This window comes from Stegostoma tigrinum, chromosome 26 (genome assembly GCF_030684315.1).
Source record: "Stegostoma tigrinum isolate sSteTig4 chromosome 26, sSteTig4.hap1, whole genome shotgun sequence".
NCBI lineage: Eukaryota > Metazoa > Chordata > Chondrichthyes > Orectolobiformes > Stegostomatidae > Stegostoma > Stegostoma tigrinum.
In genome coordinates, this window is record NC_081379.1 from 5,955,723 (window position 1) to 5,972,037 (window position 16,315).

Here is a 16,315-nt window from a genome sequence, read left to right on the forward strand (position 1 = left end):
CACTAAGTAGCCACATATGGAAGAAATCCAGGATAAATTGTTGTGCTACTACTTCATGGGAAAGATGACTCCAAACTGTGAGATGCACAACTGGGGTTCAAGGATGATGACTAGGACAGATTTTTGGTAGTCACTGAATGGATAGGATCAGAAACCAGTTTTAGAAAGCTTTGGGTTATGATCCCAGACTTGGGAGTAGATAAAGCTGGATGATAGGTGAGCGGTTTGGAAAGGTCATGAAATTAAGGCTGCAGCAAGATTGAGAAGTACAAGGACAATAATGTACCACAGTAGCTCAAATACACAAGTTCTCTGAAGCATGCATGAATAAAACATTACAATGTTAAATAAAATAAAGAACTGCAGATGTTGGTAATCTGAAATAAAAACAGAAATTGTTGGAAAAACTCACATCTGAAAGCATCTGTGGAGAGAAAGCAGAGTTTGAGTTGACAGTAGGTTCTTCAAAGCAAGTTCTGTTCTGCCTTAAAAAAGTGTGGAGCTGGATGAACACAGCAGGGCCAGCAGCATCTTAGGAGCAGGAAAGCTGACGTTTTGGGCCGAGACCCTTCATCAGAAAGGCCTGCTGTGTTCATCCAGCTCCACACTTTGTTATCTCGGACTTTCCAGCATCTGCAGTTCCCATTATTTCTGTTCTGCTTTCTCAGTTTCGACAGCAATTTTTGGTTTTAATTAAATGTTAATTCTGTACCCTTGCATAAAATTTGATGCTTTCTAATGGCTAAGAAGCAAGATGGATGACATATAAATCAAAATCTAGATCTAAGCCGACAGGCAAGTCAAAATGAGCATGATGACAGGAAAAAAATTCCAAGTCCGACAACAATCAATTATTATAAATGTGGTGCGAGTTATACGCTGCAGACTCTGAATCTGCCATTTGTAGCCTTAGACTGCTATTTCATTAAATTCATCACAGCTAGCAATAATCCAAAATGATTTTGACCCAAAGAATGAAAGGCAAAGCTCCTTACTAAACTTACTGAAGGTCATACAGCTTAATAAGCATGGAAATAGAATTCAACTTTCCAAATAGCATTTTAGTTTTGCAGTTATTTACTTCATCTAAGTGGAAGAGCAAGTCATACATGTTTTCATCTAGTTATGAAACACAAGAAAATACAAAATCAAGTGACAAGAGTTGAAAGGGTTAAATGGAATCCTGAAACTGAGTTGCGGTTGTGAGACAGCTAGATGTGACTACATTTTCTGCTAATCTAGGATCTTCCATATAATGAGCTTTAGATTTGACTTAATTGTGTCTGAAGTCCACTGCACAATAAAGGTCTTAAGCTCAACGGAACTGGCAGTTGAGACAATCTCATCCAGAGAACACACAAAGGATAAGGGAGACCAAGGAGGAAATTGAAAGTCACGTTGATCATGTTGGGGAATGATAATGGGAACTGCAGATGCTGGAGAATCCAAGATAATAAAATGTGAAGCTGGATGAACACAGCAGGCCAAGCAGCATCTCAGGAGCACAAAAGCTGACGTTTCGGGCCTAGACCCTTCATCAGAGAGGGGAATGGGGAGAGGGAACTGGGATAAATAGGGAGAGAGGGAGAGGTGGATCGAAGATGGAGAGAAAACAAGATAGGTAGGGAGGGGATAGGTCAGTCCAGGGAAGATGGACAGGTCAAGGAGGCGGGATGAGGTGGTAGGTAGGAAATAGAGGTGTGGCTTGAGGTGGGAGGAAGGGATGGGTGAGAGGAAGAAGAGGTTAGGGAGACAGAGACAGGCTGGGCTGGTTTTGGGATGCAGTGGGGGGAGGGGACGAGCTGGGCTGGTTTTGGGATGCATTGGGGGAAGGGGAGATTTTGAAGCTTGTGAAGTCCACATTGATACTATTGGGTGCAGGATTCCCAAGCAGAACAGGCAGCCCTCCGCTCCAACCCCAACCTCACCATCAAACCCGCAGACAAGGGTGGCGCAGTGGTAGTATGGCACACTGACCTCTACATCGCTCAGGCCAAACGCCAACTCTCCGACACCTCCTCCTACCGCCCCCTTGATCATGACCCACCCCCAAGCAACAAACCATCATCTCCAACACCATCCGTGATCTCATCACCTCAGGGGACCTCCCACCCACAGCCTCCAATCTCACTGTTCCGCAAATCCGCATGGCCCATTTCTATCTCTTTCCCAAAATCCACAAAACTGCCTGCCCTGGTCGACCCATTGTCTCAGCCTGTTACTGCCCCACCGAACTCATCTCCACTTATCTGGACTCCATTTTCTCCCCTTTGGTCCAGGAACTCACCACCTCCGTCCGTGACACCACCCACACCCTCCACATCGTCCATGACTTCCAATTCCCTGGCCCCCAACACCTCATTTTCACCATGGACGTCCAGTCCCTACACACCTGTATTCCTCATGCAGATGGCCTCAAGGCCCTCCGCTTCTTCCTGTCCCGCAGGCCCGACCAATCCCCCTCCACCGACACCCTCATCCGCCTAGCCGAACTTGTCCTCACCCTCAACAGCTTCTCTTTCGATTCCTCCCACTTCCTACAGACAAAGGGGGTGGCCATCGGTACCCGCATGGGTCCAAGCTATTCCTGCCTCTTTGTAGGTTACGTGGAACAGACCCTCTTCCGCACCTACACAGGCCCCAAACCCCACCTCTTCCTCCGTTACATTGATGACTGTATCGGCACCGCCTCTTGCTCCCCAGAGGAGCTTGAACAGTTCATTCACTTTACCAACACCTTCCACCCCAACCTCAAGTTCACCTGGGCCATCTCCAACACATCCCTCACCCTCCTGGACCTCTCAGTTTCCATCTCAGGTAACCAGCGAGAAACTGATGTCCATTTCAAGCACACTGACTCCCACAGATACCTAGAATACACCTCCTCCCAACCACACCCCTGCAAAAATTCCAACCCCTATTCCCAATTCCTCCGACTCCGCTGCATCTGCTCCCAGGATGAGGCATTCCACTCCCGCACATCCCAGATGTCCACGTTCTTCAAGGACCACAACTTTCACCCTGCAGTGGTCGAGAACGCCCTTGACCGCATCTCCCATCAACACGTCCCTCACACCCCGCCCCCGCCACAACTGCCGCCAGAGGATCCCCCTCGGTCTCACATACCACCCCACCAACCTCCGGACACAACGCATCATCCTCCGACAGTTCTGCCATCTACAATTCGACCCCACCACCCAAGACATTTTTCCATCCCCACCTTTGTCAGCCTTCCGGAGAGACCACTCTCTCCGAGACTCCCTTGTCCACTCCACACTCCCCTCCAATCCCACCACACCCGGCACCTTCCCCTGCAATCGCATGAAGTGCTACACTTTCCCCCACACCTCCTCCCTTACACCCATCCCAGGCCCCAAGATGACCTTCCACTTCAAGCAGATGTTCACCTGCACATCTGCCAATGTGGTATATTGTATCCATTGCACCCGGTGTGGCTTCCTCTACATTGGGGAAACCAAGGGGAGGCTTGGGGACCGCTTGGCAGAACACCTCCGCTCGGTTCGCTATAAACAACTGCACCTCCCAGTCGCGAACCATTTCCACTCCCCCTCCCATTCTTCAGATGACATGTCCATCATGGGCCTCCTGCAGTGCCACAATGATGCCAGCTGAAGGTTGCAGGAACAGCAACTCATATTCCGCCTGGGAACCCTGCAGCCCAATGGTATCAATGTGGACTTCACAAGGTTCAAAATCTCCCCTTCCCCCACTGCATCCCAAAAGCAGCCCAGCTCGTCCCCTCCCCCCACTGCATCACAAAACCAGCCCAGCTCATCCCCTCCCCCCACTGCATCCCAAAACCAGCCCAGCCTGTCTCTGCTTCCCTAACCTGTTCTTCCTCTCACCCATCCCTTCCTCCCACCTCAAGCCGTACTTCCATTTCCTACCTACTAACCTCATCCCGCCTCCTTGACCTGTCTGTCTTCCCTGGACTGATCTATCCCCTCCCTACCTCCTCACCTATACTCTCCTCTCTACCTATCTTCTTTTCTCTCCATCTTCAGTCCGCCTCCCCCTCTCTCTCTATTTATTCCAGTCCCCTCTCCGATGAAGGGTCAATGCCCAAAACGTCAGCTTTTGTGCTCCTGAGATGCTGCTTGGCCTGCTGTGTTCATCCAGCTCCACGCTTTGTTATCTTGTTCTTGTTGGGGAACCAGTCTTTTGATAATGCGATCCATGTGCTTGGCTGAGATCAGCATGACCAGATGTATATTGTGCAGAAAATCATAAAATATTGGGCTTAGTCATGTTGTTAACTCCAAATACATGTAATTCTTCAAAAACAATGGAAATGAAAAGTATTTAGAGAAATCAAAGTTCTACAATGGTTTATTTAGAAATTGTGAAAAATATAGCCTTGCATTTTAGTAACATTAATACCTTCTCCAACTTTAGCTCCTAACACTGTTCTTTATTGTCACTTCATTGCAAGTTAAAACGAATGATTCTTTATTCTTGAATTTTTTTTAAAAGTGCTGTCTCACAGCACTAGGGGCCTGGGTTCAATTCCACGCTTGGGCGACTGCCTGTATGAAGATTGCACATCCTCCCTGTATCTGCATGGATTTCCTCCAGGTACTCTGGTTTCCTCCCACAGTACGAAGATCTGCAGGTTAGGTGAATTGGCCATGCTAAATGGCCCATTTTCACCTATTCTTCCAGAACATTGAATACCCGAGAATATTGAGTTCCCACTCATGGTTAGCTAAAATCATGTCCCTGTAATAGCAATAAAGCCAGAGATAATGGGAACTGCAGATGCTGGAGATTCCAAGATAATAAAATGTGAGGCTGGATGAACACAGCAGGCCAAGCAGCATCTCAGGAGCACAAAAGCTGACGTTTCGGGCCTAGACCCTTCATCAGAGAGGGGGATGGGGGGAGGGAACTGGAATAAATAGGGAGAGAGGGGGAGGCGGACCGAAGATGGAGAGTAAAGAAGATAGGTGGAGAGAGTGTAGGTGGGGAGGTAGGGAGGGGATAGGTCAGTCCAGGGAAGACGGACAGGTCAAGGAGGTGGGATGAGGTTAGTAGGTAGCGGGGGGGTGCGGCTTGGGGTGGGAGGAAGGGATGGGTGAGAGGAAGAACCGGTTAGGGAGGCAGAGACAGGTTGGACTGGTTTTGGGATGCAGTGGGTGGGGGGGAAGAGCTGGGCTGGTTGCGTGGTGCAGTGGGGGGAGGGGATGAACTGGGCTGGTTTAGGGATGCAGTAGGGGAAGGGGAGATTTTGAAACTGGTGAAGTCCACATTGATACCATATGGCTGCAGGGTTCCCAGGCGGAATATGTGTTGCTGTTCCTGCAACCTTCGGGTGGCATCAATGTGGCACTGCAGGAGGCCCATGATGGACATGTCATCAAGAGAATGGGAGGGGGAGTGGAAATGGTTTGCGACTGGGAGGTGCAGTTGTTTTTTGCGAACTGAGCGGAGGTGTTCTGCAAAGCGGTCCGCAAGCCTCCGCTTGGTTTCCCCAATGTAGAGGAAGCCGCACCGGGTACAGTGGATGCAGTATACCACATTGGCAGATGTGCAGGTGAACCTCTGCTTGATGTGGAATGTCATCTTGGGGCCTGGGATGGGGGTGAGGGAGGAGGTGTGGGGACAAGTGTAGCATTTCCTGCGGTTGCAGGGGAAGGTGCCGGGTGTGGTGGGGTTGGAGGGCAGTGTGGAGCGAACAAGGGAGTCACGGAGAGAGTGGTCTCTCCGGAAAGCAGACAGGGGAGGGGATGGAAAAATGTCTTGGGTGGTGGGGTCGGATTGTAAATGGCCGAAGTGTCGGAGGATAATGCGTTGTATCCGGAGGTTGGTAGGGTGGTGTGTGAGAACGAGGGGGATCTTCTTGGGGCGGTTGTGGCGGGGGCGGGGTGTGAGGGATGTGTCGCGGGAAATGCGGGAGACGCGGTCAAGGGCGTTCTCGATCACTGTGGGGGGAAAGTTGCGGTCCTTAAAGAACTTGGACATCTGGGATGTGCGGGAGTGGAATGTCTTGTCGTGGGAGCAGATGCGGCGGAGGAATTGGGAATAGGGGATGGAATTTTTGCAGGAGGGTGGTTGGGAGGAGGTGTATTCTAGGTAGCTGTGGGAGTCGGTGGGCTTGAAATGGACATCAGTTACAAGCTGGTTGCCTGAGATGGAGACTGAGAGGTCCAGGAGGGTGAGGGATGTGCTGGAGATGGCCCAGGTGAACTGAAGGTTGGGGTGGAAGGTGTTGGTGAAGTGGATGAACTGTTCAAGCTCCTCTGGGGAGCAAGAGGCGGCGTCGATACAGTCATCAATGTACCGGAGGAAGAGGTGGGGTTTGGGGCCTGTGTAGGTGCAGAAGAGGGACTGTTCCACGTAACCTACAAAGAGGCAGGCATAGCTGGGGCCCATGCGGGTGCCCATGGCCACCCCCTTAGTCTGTAGGAAGTGGGAGGAGTCAAAAGAGAAGTTGTTGAGTGTGAGGACGAGTTCAGCTAGGCGGATGAGAGTGTCGGTGGAGGGGGACTGGTCCGGCCTGCGGGACAGGAAGAAGCGGAGGGCCTTGAGGCCATCTCCATGCGGAATGCAGGTGTACAGGGACTGGACGTCCATGGTGAATATGAGGTGTTGGGGGCCAGGGAATTGGAAGTCCTGAAGGAGGTGGAGGGCGTGGGTGGTGTCACGGACGTAGGTGGGGAGTTCCTGGACCAAAGGGGAGAAAATGGAGTCCAGATAGGTGGAGATGAGTTCGGTGGGGCAGGAGCAGGCTGAGACGATGGGTCGACCAGGGCAGGCAGGTTTGTGGATTTTGGGAAGGAGATAGAAACGGGCCGTGCGGGGTTGGGGAACAATGAGGTTGGAGGCTGTGGGTGGGAGGTCCCCTGAGGTGATGAGGTCGTGAATGGTGTTGGAGATGATGGATGGGTGCTCGGGTGTGGGGTCATGATCGAGGAGGCGGTAGGAGGTGGTGTCGGAGAGCTGGCGTCTGGCCTCGGCGATGTAGAGGTCAGTGCGCCATACTACCACTGCGCCACCCTTGTCTGCGGGTTTGATGGTGAGGTTGGTGTTGGAGCGGAGGGAGCGGAGGGCTGCCCGTTCTGCGGGGGAGAGGTTGGAGTGGGCGAGAGGGGTGGAGAGGTTGAGGCGGTTGATGTCTCGACGGCAGTTGGAGATGAAGAGGTCGAGGGAGGGTAGGAGGCCTGGGGGTGGTGTCCAGGAGGAGGACTTGTGTTGGAAGCGGGTGAAGGGGTCAGTGGAAGGAGGGTTGGGTTCCCGGTTGAAGAAGTAGGCATGGAGGCGAAGACGGCGGAAAAACTGCTCTATGTCCGACCGTGACTGGTATAGCAATAAAGCCATACTGGTTTACTCCTACTTCTGCCATTGCCTTACCTATCTTGTAACAATGCTGCATACATTCAGTCTGGAACTTTATTTACCATTCTGACTCCATCTCTCTGGTTTTAATTTTCACTGCACTCTTCAGTGCGTAATTTTTATCCCTGCCTGTCACAATTTGACTATTGTTTTCCTCTTCACTACCTGCACATATGCTCTTTCATTTCTTTCTGGTCTTTTAAAAGTTGCCTTCAATTGAAGACACACAGACACACACATCTGAGTTTACTGATTTGCCAGAGTATAGATCCCAGCATTGTTCAGATGAAGCCTGTCCAACAGAACAGCTTTCTCTCTTCCTGGTACGGTGGCTCAGTGGTTAGCTCTGCAGTCTCACAGCGCCAGGGACCCGGGTTCAATTCCAGCCTCGGGTAACTGTCTGTGTGGAGTTTGCACATTCTCCCCGTGTCTGCGTGGGTTTCCTCCGGGTGCTCCGGTTTCCTCCCACAATCCAAAAATGTGCAGGCTCGGTGGATTGGCCATGTTAAACTGCCCGTAGTGTTCAGGGGTGTGTGGGTTACAGCGGGATGGGTCTGGGTGGGATGCTTCAAGGGGCGCTGTGGACTTGTTGGGCCGAAGGGCCTGTTTCCACGGTAGGGAATCTACTCTAATCTAATGAAAAAGCAATTAAAAAAATGAAATCACTAATTCTGAACAAAATAATCCATCAAATTAAAAAAAAACAGACCTGACTGAATTTCTGGACCTTAAAACACTAAATTAACAGAATTTGAGACACATGTGAATGAAAAGCCTGCTGTTTGGACTCTGCAACTGCAAGGCTCATGTGTTTATAGCAGAGATTTTGCAGTTAGAATACCTGTAAGCAGAAAATGCATGGGGTTTAAACTGGAAGAAGATGACACACATGGAGACCTCAGGTTAACTTCACTTCTTCAGATGCAGAGAGAGAAAGCTGGGGTCATTGGTATGAGGCCTACAGACAAAAGATACAAATTAGTGGCATTCAATCCTCATGATCTAGACAGATATAACTATCAATTATAGCATTAACTTCCAGATTTCTGCTGCCAACCAAGCCTATGTGCATTATTAAGGCAACAATTTAAATTTGTACTTATTTTTTGATTTTATTATGGTGCAATTTGTATCAAAATACACACGCACATGCACACGCACACACAAATCTATGGAGTGAATTTGTATTTTCAGATATACTCTATTTTATTCAATAAGCACACAATTTATAGACACAGTCAGTCAATCTGGTGTTTTATAACTTCCTACTTCTAGAAATAAAACCAATTTGACTCCAAACCAAAACACAAACAGATTCTGAACAAGGCCTCACACCAAACATGCATTGTCTGACACATTGTCTGACGTACCGGTGGCTCAGTGGTCAGCACTGTTGCCTCACAGCGCCAAGGACCTGGGTTCAATTCCCAGCCTTGGGCAACTGTCTGTGCGGAGTTTGTACATTCTCCCCGTGTGTGTGTGGGTTTCCTCCGGGTGCTTTGGTTTCCTCCCACAGTACAAAGATATGCAGGCCAGGGAGGATTGGCCATGCTAAATTGCCCGTAGTGTTCAGGGGTGTGTGGGTTGTCGGGGCATGGGTCTGGGCGGGATGCTCCAAGGGCCAGTGTGGACTTGTTGGGCCAAAGGGCCTTTTTCCACACTGTAGGAATTCTATGATTATAAAATGTCACCTCTTGAACATTGATAAAACCTTTAGTTCTCTCATGCCAGTAACTTGAAAGGAATTTAGGGATTTATGTATCGATATTAATCAATTAAAACCTTCTAACTGATTAAAGATTTAACAACATCTTAGATTTGTTTAATGCATCCTCATCAGTTCTGTTACCCTTTGATCTCTAACTTATAAATTCTGTGTTCTGCATGCTTTTTTCTCACTCCACCAAATGAAGGGGCTATGTTCCAAAAGCTTATGTTTTCAAGTAAACCTGTTGGAACATAACCTGGTGTTGTGTGATTTATGACTTTGTCCACCCCAGTCCAACACTGGCACCCCCCACATCAAAAAAATAGACAGAGATATGCTGGCTGTCTGAAATCACAGAATGTTGTAGCAGAGAAGGAGGCCATGTGGCCCACCTTTTAGAGTTCAATCTTATATCTTACAAAGCACAAATAAAATTCTTTCAGAGACAGCGTATTAAGGTGGTCCCTACTTTTGGTTATGTCTTCTGCATGATCTGTTAACACCTTTTCCCTTTAAATTGTTACTGGATTCTACAGAGCATTATTGCTAATGATTTATTAAAATCAACTCCCAGAGGCAGAAAAGGGATTCAGATAACTTCAAAAATCAATTAAATAAAATGCAAAAGCACAAAACAAACAAAATGCAAAAAAATGTTCAGGAAAAAATAAATTGCACTTCAGCCAATCACTAGGGCAACCATAACTTAATTGAGATGACCCCTCACTTGAACTGCTTACCACTGCCCTCTAATTGAAATAGGAAACCTGCCAAACACCGCTATTTCTGAAGGCAGCAGTTCTGCTCTTTGTTACACAGAGCATCAAATCTTCCTGGGAGTGTCACTGCAGACTAAGGGGAGGATGACTTTTAAGAAATGAGAGAGTGGAGGTCTACCTGCTTCTCTGATCACCTCAGCCTGTATCTGCTTTGCCTCCTGCTGCTCTTCTCTCCTGCTGTGGTATCCTACCTCATCCATCCCTGAGCATGAGCCAGGGTACTATGCAACCTGAGCACTGCATCCACTATCCTGCTGGACTTCATTTTAGTTTGAGCTCAGAGTGATGGTAGCTATAGGACCAACCAGAATAACTGCTTCAACTCCTCCAAATTGCAGGATTCCCCTTCTCATCCATACTGCTCTATCAAGAATAGATTTTGTCTCTGAAGGAGCAACAAGAACAGAAAAGAGGGGATCTGTAATTGGACGAGCTAGACCAGTGAGCAGTGGACAGATAATTTTTGCAAATCAAGGAGCAGCACCTCACATATTCTCTCCCCATGCAGTGGGATGACATTTGCTCATTTCTCACTCTCTCCATTATAAATCTTTCATGGGTGTTTTGCGACATTTTGGAGAATCAATTTGCCAGCTGTGCCGATGTATTTTGATCTCTGTTGGGTGCACAAATCTCTCAAAGCAAGAAGCAATTTTCAGAAGCATCTGGAACTAGCCAATGGCCATTTAAGAAAGTGATGAAGATAAATTTCCATCAGAGTGTTATAAGCCAGACAGCCGTGGAGGCAGGGTAACTTAATATTTTGAAGGCAGAGATAGATAGATTTGTGACGAACAAGGGAATCAAAGGTTATTTGTAATAGGTGGGAATGTGGAGGTGATTCCACAAATCAAAGCAGATATTATGTTACTGAATGGAGGAGGAGACTCGAGGGATCCAGAACCCTACACTTGCACTTAATTTTGATGTTCACATATATGGTGCATCAACCTCTCTAAAACTAAATCGACACACTATCAAAAGCAGTCCACATGCCAAGAAGCAGGGGGTATTTCCACAAAAAAAATACTGGATGCAATTGAAAACTAATTTGTTTCAAGTGTAATGACCAGATGAAGCTGGCCTTCTTTTACTCAAGTGAAATGTTGGTTTAGTTCAATCAAGGAAACACTATGGGCAAAAAGAATTTGCATGATGACCATGGAGGTAAGAAAAGTAGCTGATGATGGGCAACTCCAAAGACCCCTAATGTTTTATGGAAGTAACAAAGGCTGAATAATTGGTGTACTGTTTGAGGAATGGTTGAATAACTTTGGCGTTTCAAAGCAGAAAAGCTGCCTGGAGAATTGGAAGCCGTCAAGCTCAAATGAAATGCCTGCATCTGAAAGCAACGAAACTCAACAATGCCTATGATCTAATCATTTGACGCTGGTATGATTTATTACACAAAATTGCACAAGGTGATATGATCAGTTCTGAAATGATTGGTGTTCCTGATGCTGGCATCCACTTCTGTTGGATGTTCTGCGAGCGTTTTATCTGCTCATTACAGGATAAACTGAAAGCAATTGTTTTTGGCACAAAGTTCACCCCACCAGCAGAGTAGGCAGCTGCATTTGACTGCATGCCCACCCACTGAAGCCGCTGCTGTTGGAGCCGCTCCAGTTGTCTGTTGCTATTGACAACAGACATGGCCAGCAAATCCACTGTCAGTATTGATAAGAAGATCCTGATGTCTAGATTGCTCACTGACATGGAAACGGCTGTTGTCAAGACGTGAGGAAGTGGTACAGATGAGTGAGTCCAATGAGTAGCTGCTTATGATCCAGTGCTCATCAGGATATCCAAATCTGTCTGTTTGATGAGGACTGGCTGAAACTATAGGGGCTGATAGGGCTTTCCTCTGTTCTGACTACAGAATGGAAAATATATTCTTGTAGGAACGAAAACACAAACTGCTAACTACTTCACAATGTGACTGAAGCTGTGTTGCGCAGTGAGTTTTTGATCAGCCACTTTTCAATTTTACATTTTTGTCTATTTTTAGTGCCGTAACTAAAGTTAGAAAATTTGAACCACTGGATATTCTGAATGTTTTTTTCTGAGCAAGAATTGAAAATATCTTTGATTCTTTTCAACAAGGCAGAACACTGTCCAACAGTCGAAGAAACAGTTGGATTTGAATTTTGAACTCAAGACTTGTTGTGGAATTCTATTATTATAGAACATGCTCAATGAATAGCTTGAAGCTGTAACATGGTCTGCAGCAGTCAACGCCCATACATAACAGGCACTTGCCTTGTTCATAGATAATAAAATGTGAGGCTGGATGAACACAGCAGGCCAAGCAGCATCTCAGGAGCACAAAAGCTGACGTTTCGGGCCTAGACCCTTCATCAGAGAGGGGGATGGGGGGAGGGAACTGGAATAAATAGGGAGGGAGGGGGAGGCGGACCGAAGATGGAGAGTAAAGAAGATAGGTGGAGAGGGTGTAGGTGGGGAGGTAGGGAGGGGATAGGTCAGTCCAGGGAAGACGGACAGGTCAAGGAGGTGGGATGAGGTTAGAAGGTAGCTGGGGGTGCGGCTTGGGGTGGGAGGAAGGGATGGGTGAGAGGAAGAACCGGTTAGGGAGGCAGAGACAGGTTGGACTGGTTTTGGGATGCAGTGGGTGGGGGGGAAGAGCTGGGCTGGTTGTGTGGTGCAGTGGGGGGAGGGGATGAACTGGGCTGGTTGAGGGATGCAGTGGGGGAAGGGGAGATTTTGAAACTGGTGAAGTCCACATTGATACCATATGGCTGCAGGGTTCCCAGGCGGAATATGAGTTGCTGTTCCTGCAACCTTCGGGTGGCATCATTGTGGCAGTGCAGGAGGCCCATGATGGACATGTCATCAAGAGAATGGGAGGGGGAGTGGAAATGGTTTGCGACTGGGAGGTGCAGTTGTTTGTTGCGAACTGAGCGGAGGTGTTCTGCAAAGCGGTCCCCAAGCCTCCGCTTGGTTTCCCCAATGTAGAGAAAGCCGCACCGGGTACAGTGGATGCAGTATACCACATTGGCAGATGTGCAGGTGAACCTCTGCTTAATGTGGAATGTCATCTTGGGGCCTGGGATGGGGGTGAGGGAGGAGGTGTGGGGACAAGTGTAGCATTTCCTGCGGTTGCAGGGGAAGGTGCCGGGTGTGGTGGGGTTGGAGGGCAGTGTGGAGCGAACAAGGGAGTCACGGAGAGAGTGGTCTCTCCGGAAAGCAGACAGGGGTGGGGATGGAAAAATGTCTCGGGTGGTGGGGTCGGATTGTAAATGGCGGAAGTGTCGGAGGATAATGCGTTGTATCCGGAGGTTGGTAGGGTGGTGTGTGAGAACGAGGGGGATCCTCTTGGGGCGGTTGTGGCGGGGGCGGGGTGTGAGGGATGTGTCGCGGGAAATGCGGGAGACGCGGTCAAGGGCGTTTTCAATCACTGCGGGGGGAAAGTTGCGGGGCAAATGTTAAAACTTTATATGTGTTATAATATATATATTAATAATTATACTAACAGTTTATTCATGATTAACTTTATATTGTAATAGAGAAACAAATCAACCCCAGCTGCCATTATGTTAGCTTTAATTACATTGAATGTAAAACTCAGAAACCGACACTGAGAGAATCATAGAAACCTGCGAAATCCTTGGAATATTTTTGTTTCCACATCTCCTTCCATTCTTCACCTAACCTCTATCAGCACAATGTTTTCCAGTTCCTTTCCTACTTATATAATTATTGAGCAACCTTTGTGACTGGACCAGTTCATGCTCTCTTCAGCAAAGAAATGTCAAACACTCAGACAGACTATTACTTATGGCCAGAATGTTCTGTCTTTTATGCACTGCTTTTCTAAATTAGTGTAGACCTGGTTCAACAATCTGTGTCAATTGTGATAAATTACCTATTAGAGAAACATCATATATCCAGTCTGAACAATGGGAATTTGGTTAAACTGCCATTCAGAATTATTGACAAATAAATTAAATCAGAGGCAATATCACAGTTGAGATATTTACTACACAGAACAGCCAGTAATTTAAACTAGGTGAAACTGGATTAGTAGTTAAACATCCATAATTCTTTTGTATTTTCCTCAACAAACTCTTAGGAAGGCATCATCTCTGTTGTTATTCAAAAACAAGCATGCGTTTAATGTGTAACATCAACTGCACCACTTTGAGCACAAAACACTGCACAGTCTAAGAAATATCTATTTTGGATTCCAAATTTACATGACTGCAAAAAAAAGCATTTCTATATTTGCTATGATTTTTCCATATTCATTGTTATTGTTGTTTAATTATCACATTTACTGAAATCATGGCCTGATTTTTAGAGACCTGTGAATATGTTAATAAAATGCAAAAGACATTGCAAGTCTGTACTCTGCAGTGGAGTATTAAAAACATCCAAGAGCTGGCTGCTAGTAGACTAATAATAAAAAAGTTTATACAATGAAAAGAGGATATCTCAGGATTTGTAAACAACACACCTTTCATATTTGCATTCAAGCGTGTAATATAAAAGAAAGCAGAATTTTGAGCATGAGGCCTCAATGAATCCACGTAATTCATCACCCCCAAATACTGATTTGCAAGACATGATTTATTCTGGAGATTCAAACAAATTTTCAGGAACTGTAGGAAATGAAGCTACTGTTCTGGTCCGTCCATTGCCATGTTTAATCTTTACTTAGAGATTAATTCCAAGAGTGAACTACACTGTAGCTTCATGTTTCCTATATATTTTATTGTATTTTATGACAGACTATTAAGTTTCATCAATTGTTGAAAAACGTTTTAAACATGCTGCATCTCAACAATGGTTAAAATTAGTTGAATGTTCAATTTTAAGACACAAACAAAAGAAATTTGAGAGTTCTGAGAGCTTCCCAAGTCTCAAATATTTTATGTTGATTTATATTCATTAAGTATTCCAAAAAGCTTATTGCAATCTCATATGTTAACTTTATTTCTCTGCATAGATGTCCTGCTGGGTGCTTCCAGCAATGTTTATTTCTGAAGCTAGCACTGCTTCCCTCAGCAATATGATAGATGGGCTTCACCATAAACATGGAGGAGAACAGCTGGAAAGACATCTTTTGTCTTCTGTGCACCCACAGAATATGCCTTTATTTACTGTTCAAATTATTTTCAATTTGTGTACAGAGAGCTTCATATGCTGGAATTTTCACTTCAGGAATGTGGCCTAAACTTTTTGGCAGCAGTGTCCAGCATATGCTTGCCAATTCCTGACTTGCCAGAAGATTTGTGGAATCATGTTCACTGATGGATACTTGTCAGGTAAGCATTCAAGGTCATTTCAATGGTTGTGATCTAAGTCAGTATTGTTTTAAAGCTCCTACTGGCTGCTTGGTAAGTGGCAAAATCTTTTGTTTGCTATACAAAGTCCCAAAGCTTGAATACAAGGAAAAAGGGATAAACAGGGCTCACTGAACTGTGTAATTTTCACATTTTACATGATGACAAATCAAAGCACGCTTCTGTGCATTAAAACAAAGCTGCTGGAGGCTGAAATGACAGATGAGGAGTGATGTACTTGGGACAATATGCGGGGCACAGGTTTGGAGATATCATTCACACAATATTCATTAACTTCTGATTTTAAGTTGGAGTGGGCATATCATTTAAACTCTGACCAGTTTTCTGCCAAAGAGCAGGGTAGGAACCCTGCAGCCCAATGGTGTCAACGTGGACTTCACCAGCTTCAAAATCTCCCCTTCCCCCACCGCATCCCAAAACCAGCCCAGTTCATCCCCTCCACCCACTGCATCCCAAAACCAGCCCAATCAGTCTCTGCCTCCCTAGCCTGTTCTTCCTCTCACCCATCCCTTCCTCCCACCCCAAACCGCACCTCCATCTCCTACCTACTAACCTCATCCCACCTCCTTGACCTGTCCGTCTTCCCTGGACTGACCTATCCCCTCCCTACCTCCCCACCTATCTTCTTTTCTCTCCATCTTCAGTCCGCCTCCCCCTCTCTCCCTATTGATTCCAGAACCCTCACCCCATCCCCCTCTCTGATGAAGGGTCTAGGCCCGAAACGTCAGCTTTTGTGCTCCCGAGATGCTGCTGGGCCTGCTGTGTTCATCCAGCCTCACATTTTATTATCTTGGATTCTCCAGCATCTGCAGTTCCCATTATCACTGGTAGGGAGCTCCAGTTTTTTTAATTTTCATACAATTTCAGCTCAAGTGTTTTGCTCTGACCAATAAAATCAAACAATCATGCACAGGTAAAGTAATACTGCAAAAATGTATTTTCCGTGTCTTACATGTATACTGATATATAGAAAAATGAAAGAACTTGAACTTCCGTGTTGAATTTTCTTTCTACTTAGTAACTGTTTGAAATATTCATTTCCTTTCTCCTTGTGGGACACAGGCTGAACAGGTAAGCTTCAGGGGCGTGCCTAAGCTATTTCTTTACTTTCTCAGCATTAATTAATTACACTCTCGATCAGAGTGGCA

At 46.5% G+C, this 16,315-nt stretch overlaps 1 protein-coding gene across 7 annotated transcripts in view; it reads right to left on the reverse strand.

Annotated features, from left to right (window-relative positions):
• The window catches only part of tango2 (transport and golgi organization 2 homolog (Drosophila)), a 151,135-nt gene that overhangs the window by 68,038 nt on the left and 66,782 nt on the right, over positions 1–16,315 (reverse strand). For 5 of the 7 annotated variants that reach the window (XM_059654912.1, XM_059654913.1, XM_059654914.1 and 2 more), the window contains exon 2: positions 8,198–8,314. The exons of the other annotated variants lie outside the window; for them this stretch is intronic. In XM_059654912.1, the coding sequence (XP_059510895.1) occupies positions 8,198–8,247 (50 nt within the window). In that variant the 5' untranslated portion in view covers positions 8,248–8,314. The remainder of the gene's footprint in view (positions 1–8,197; positions 8,315–16,315) is intronic. 7 annotated transcript variants of the gene reach the window in all.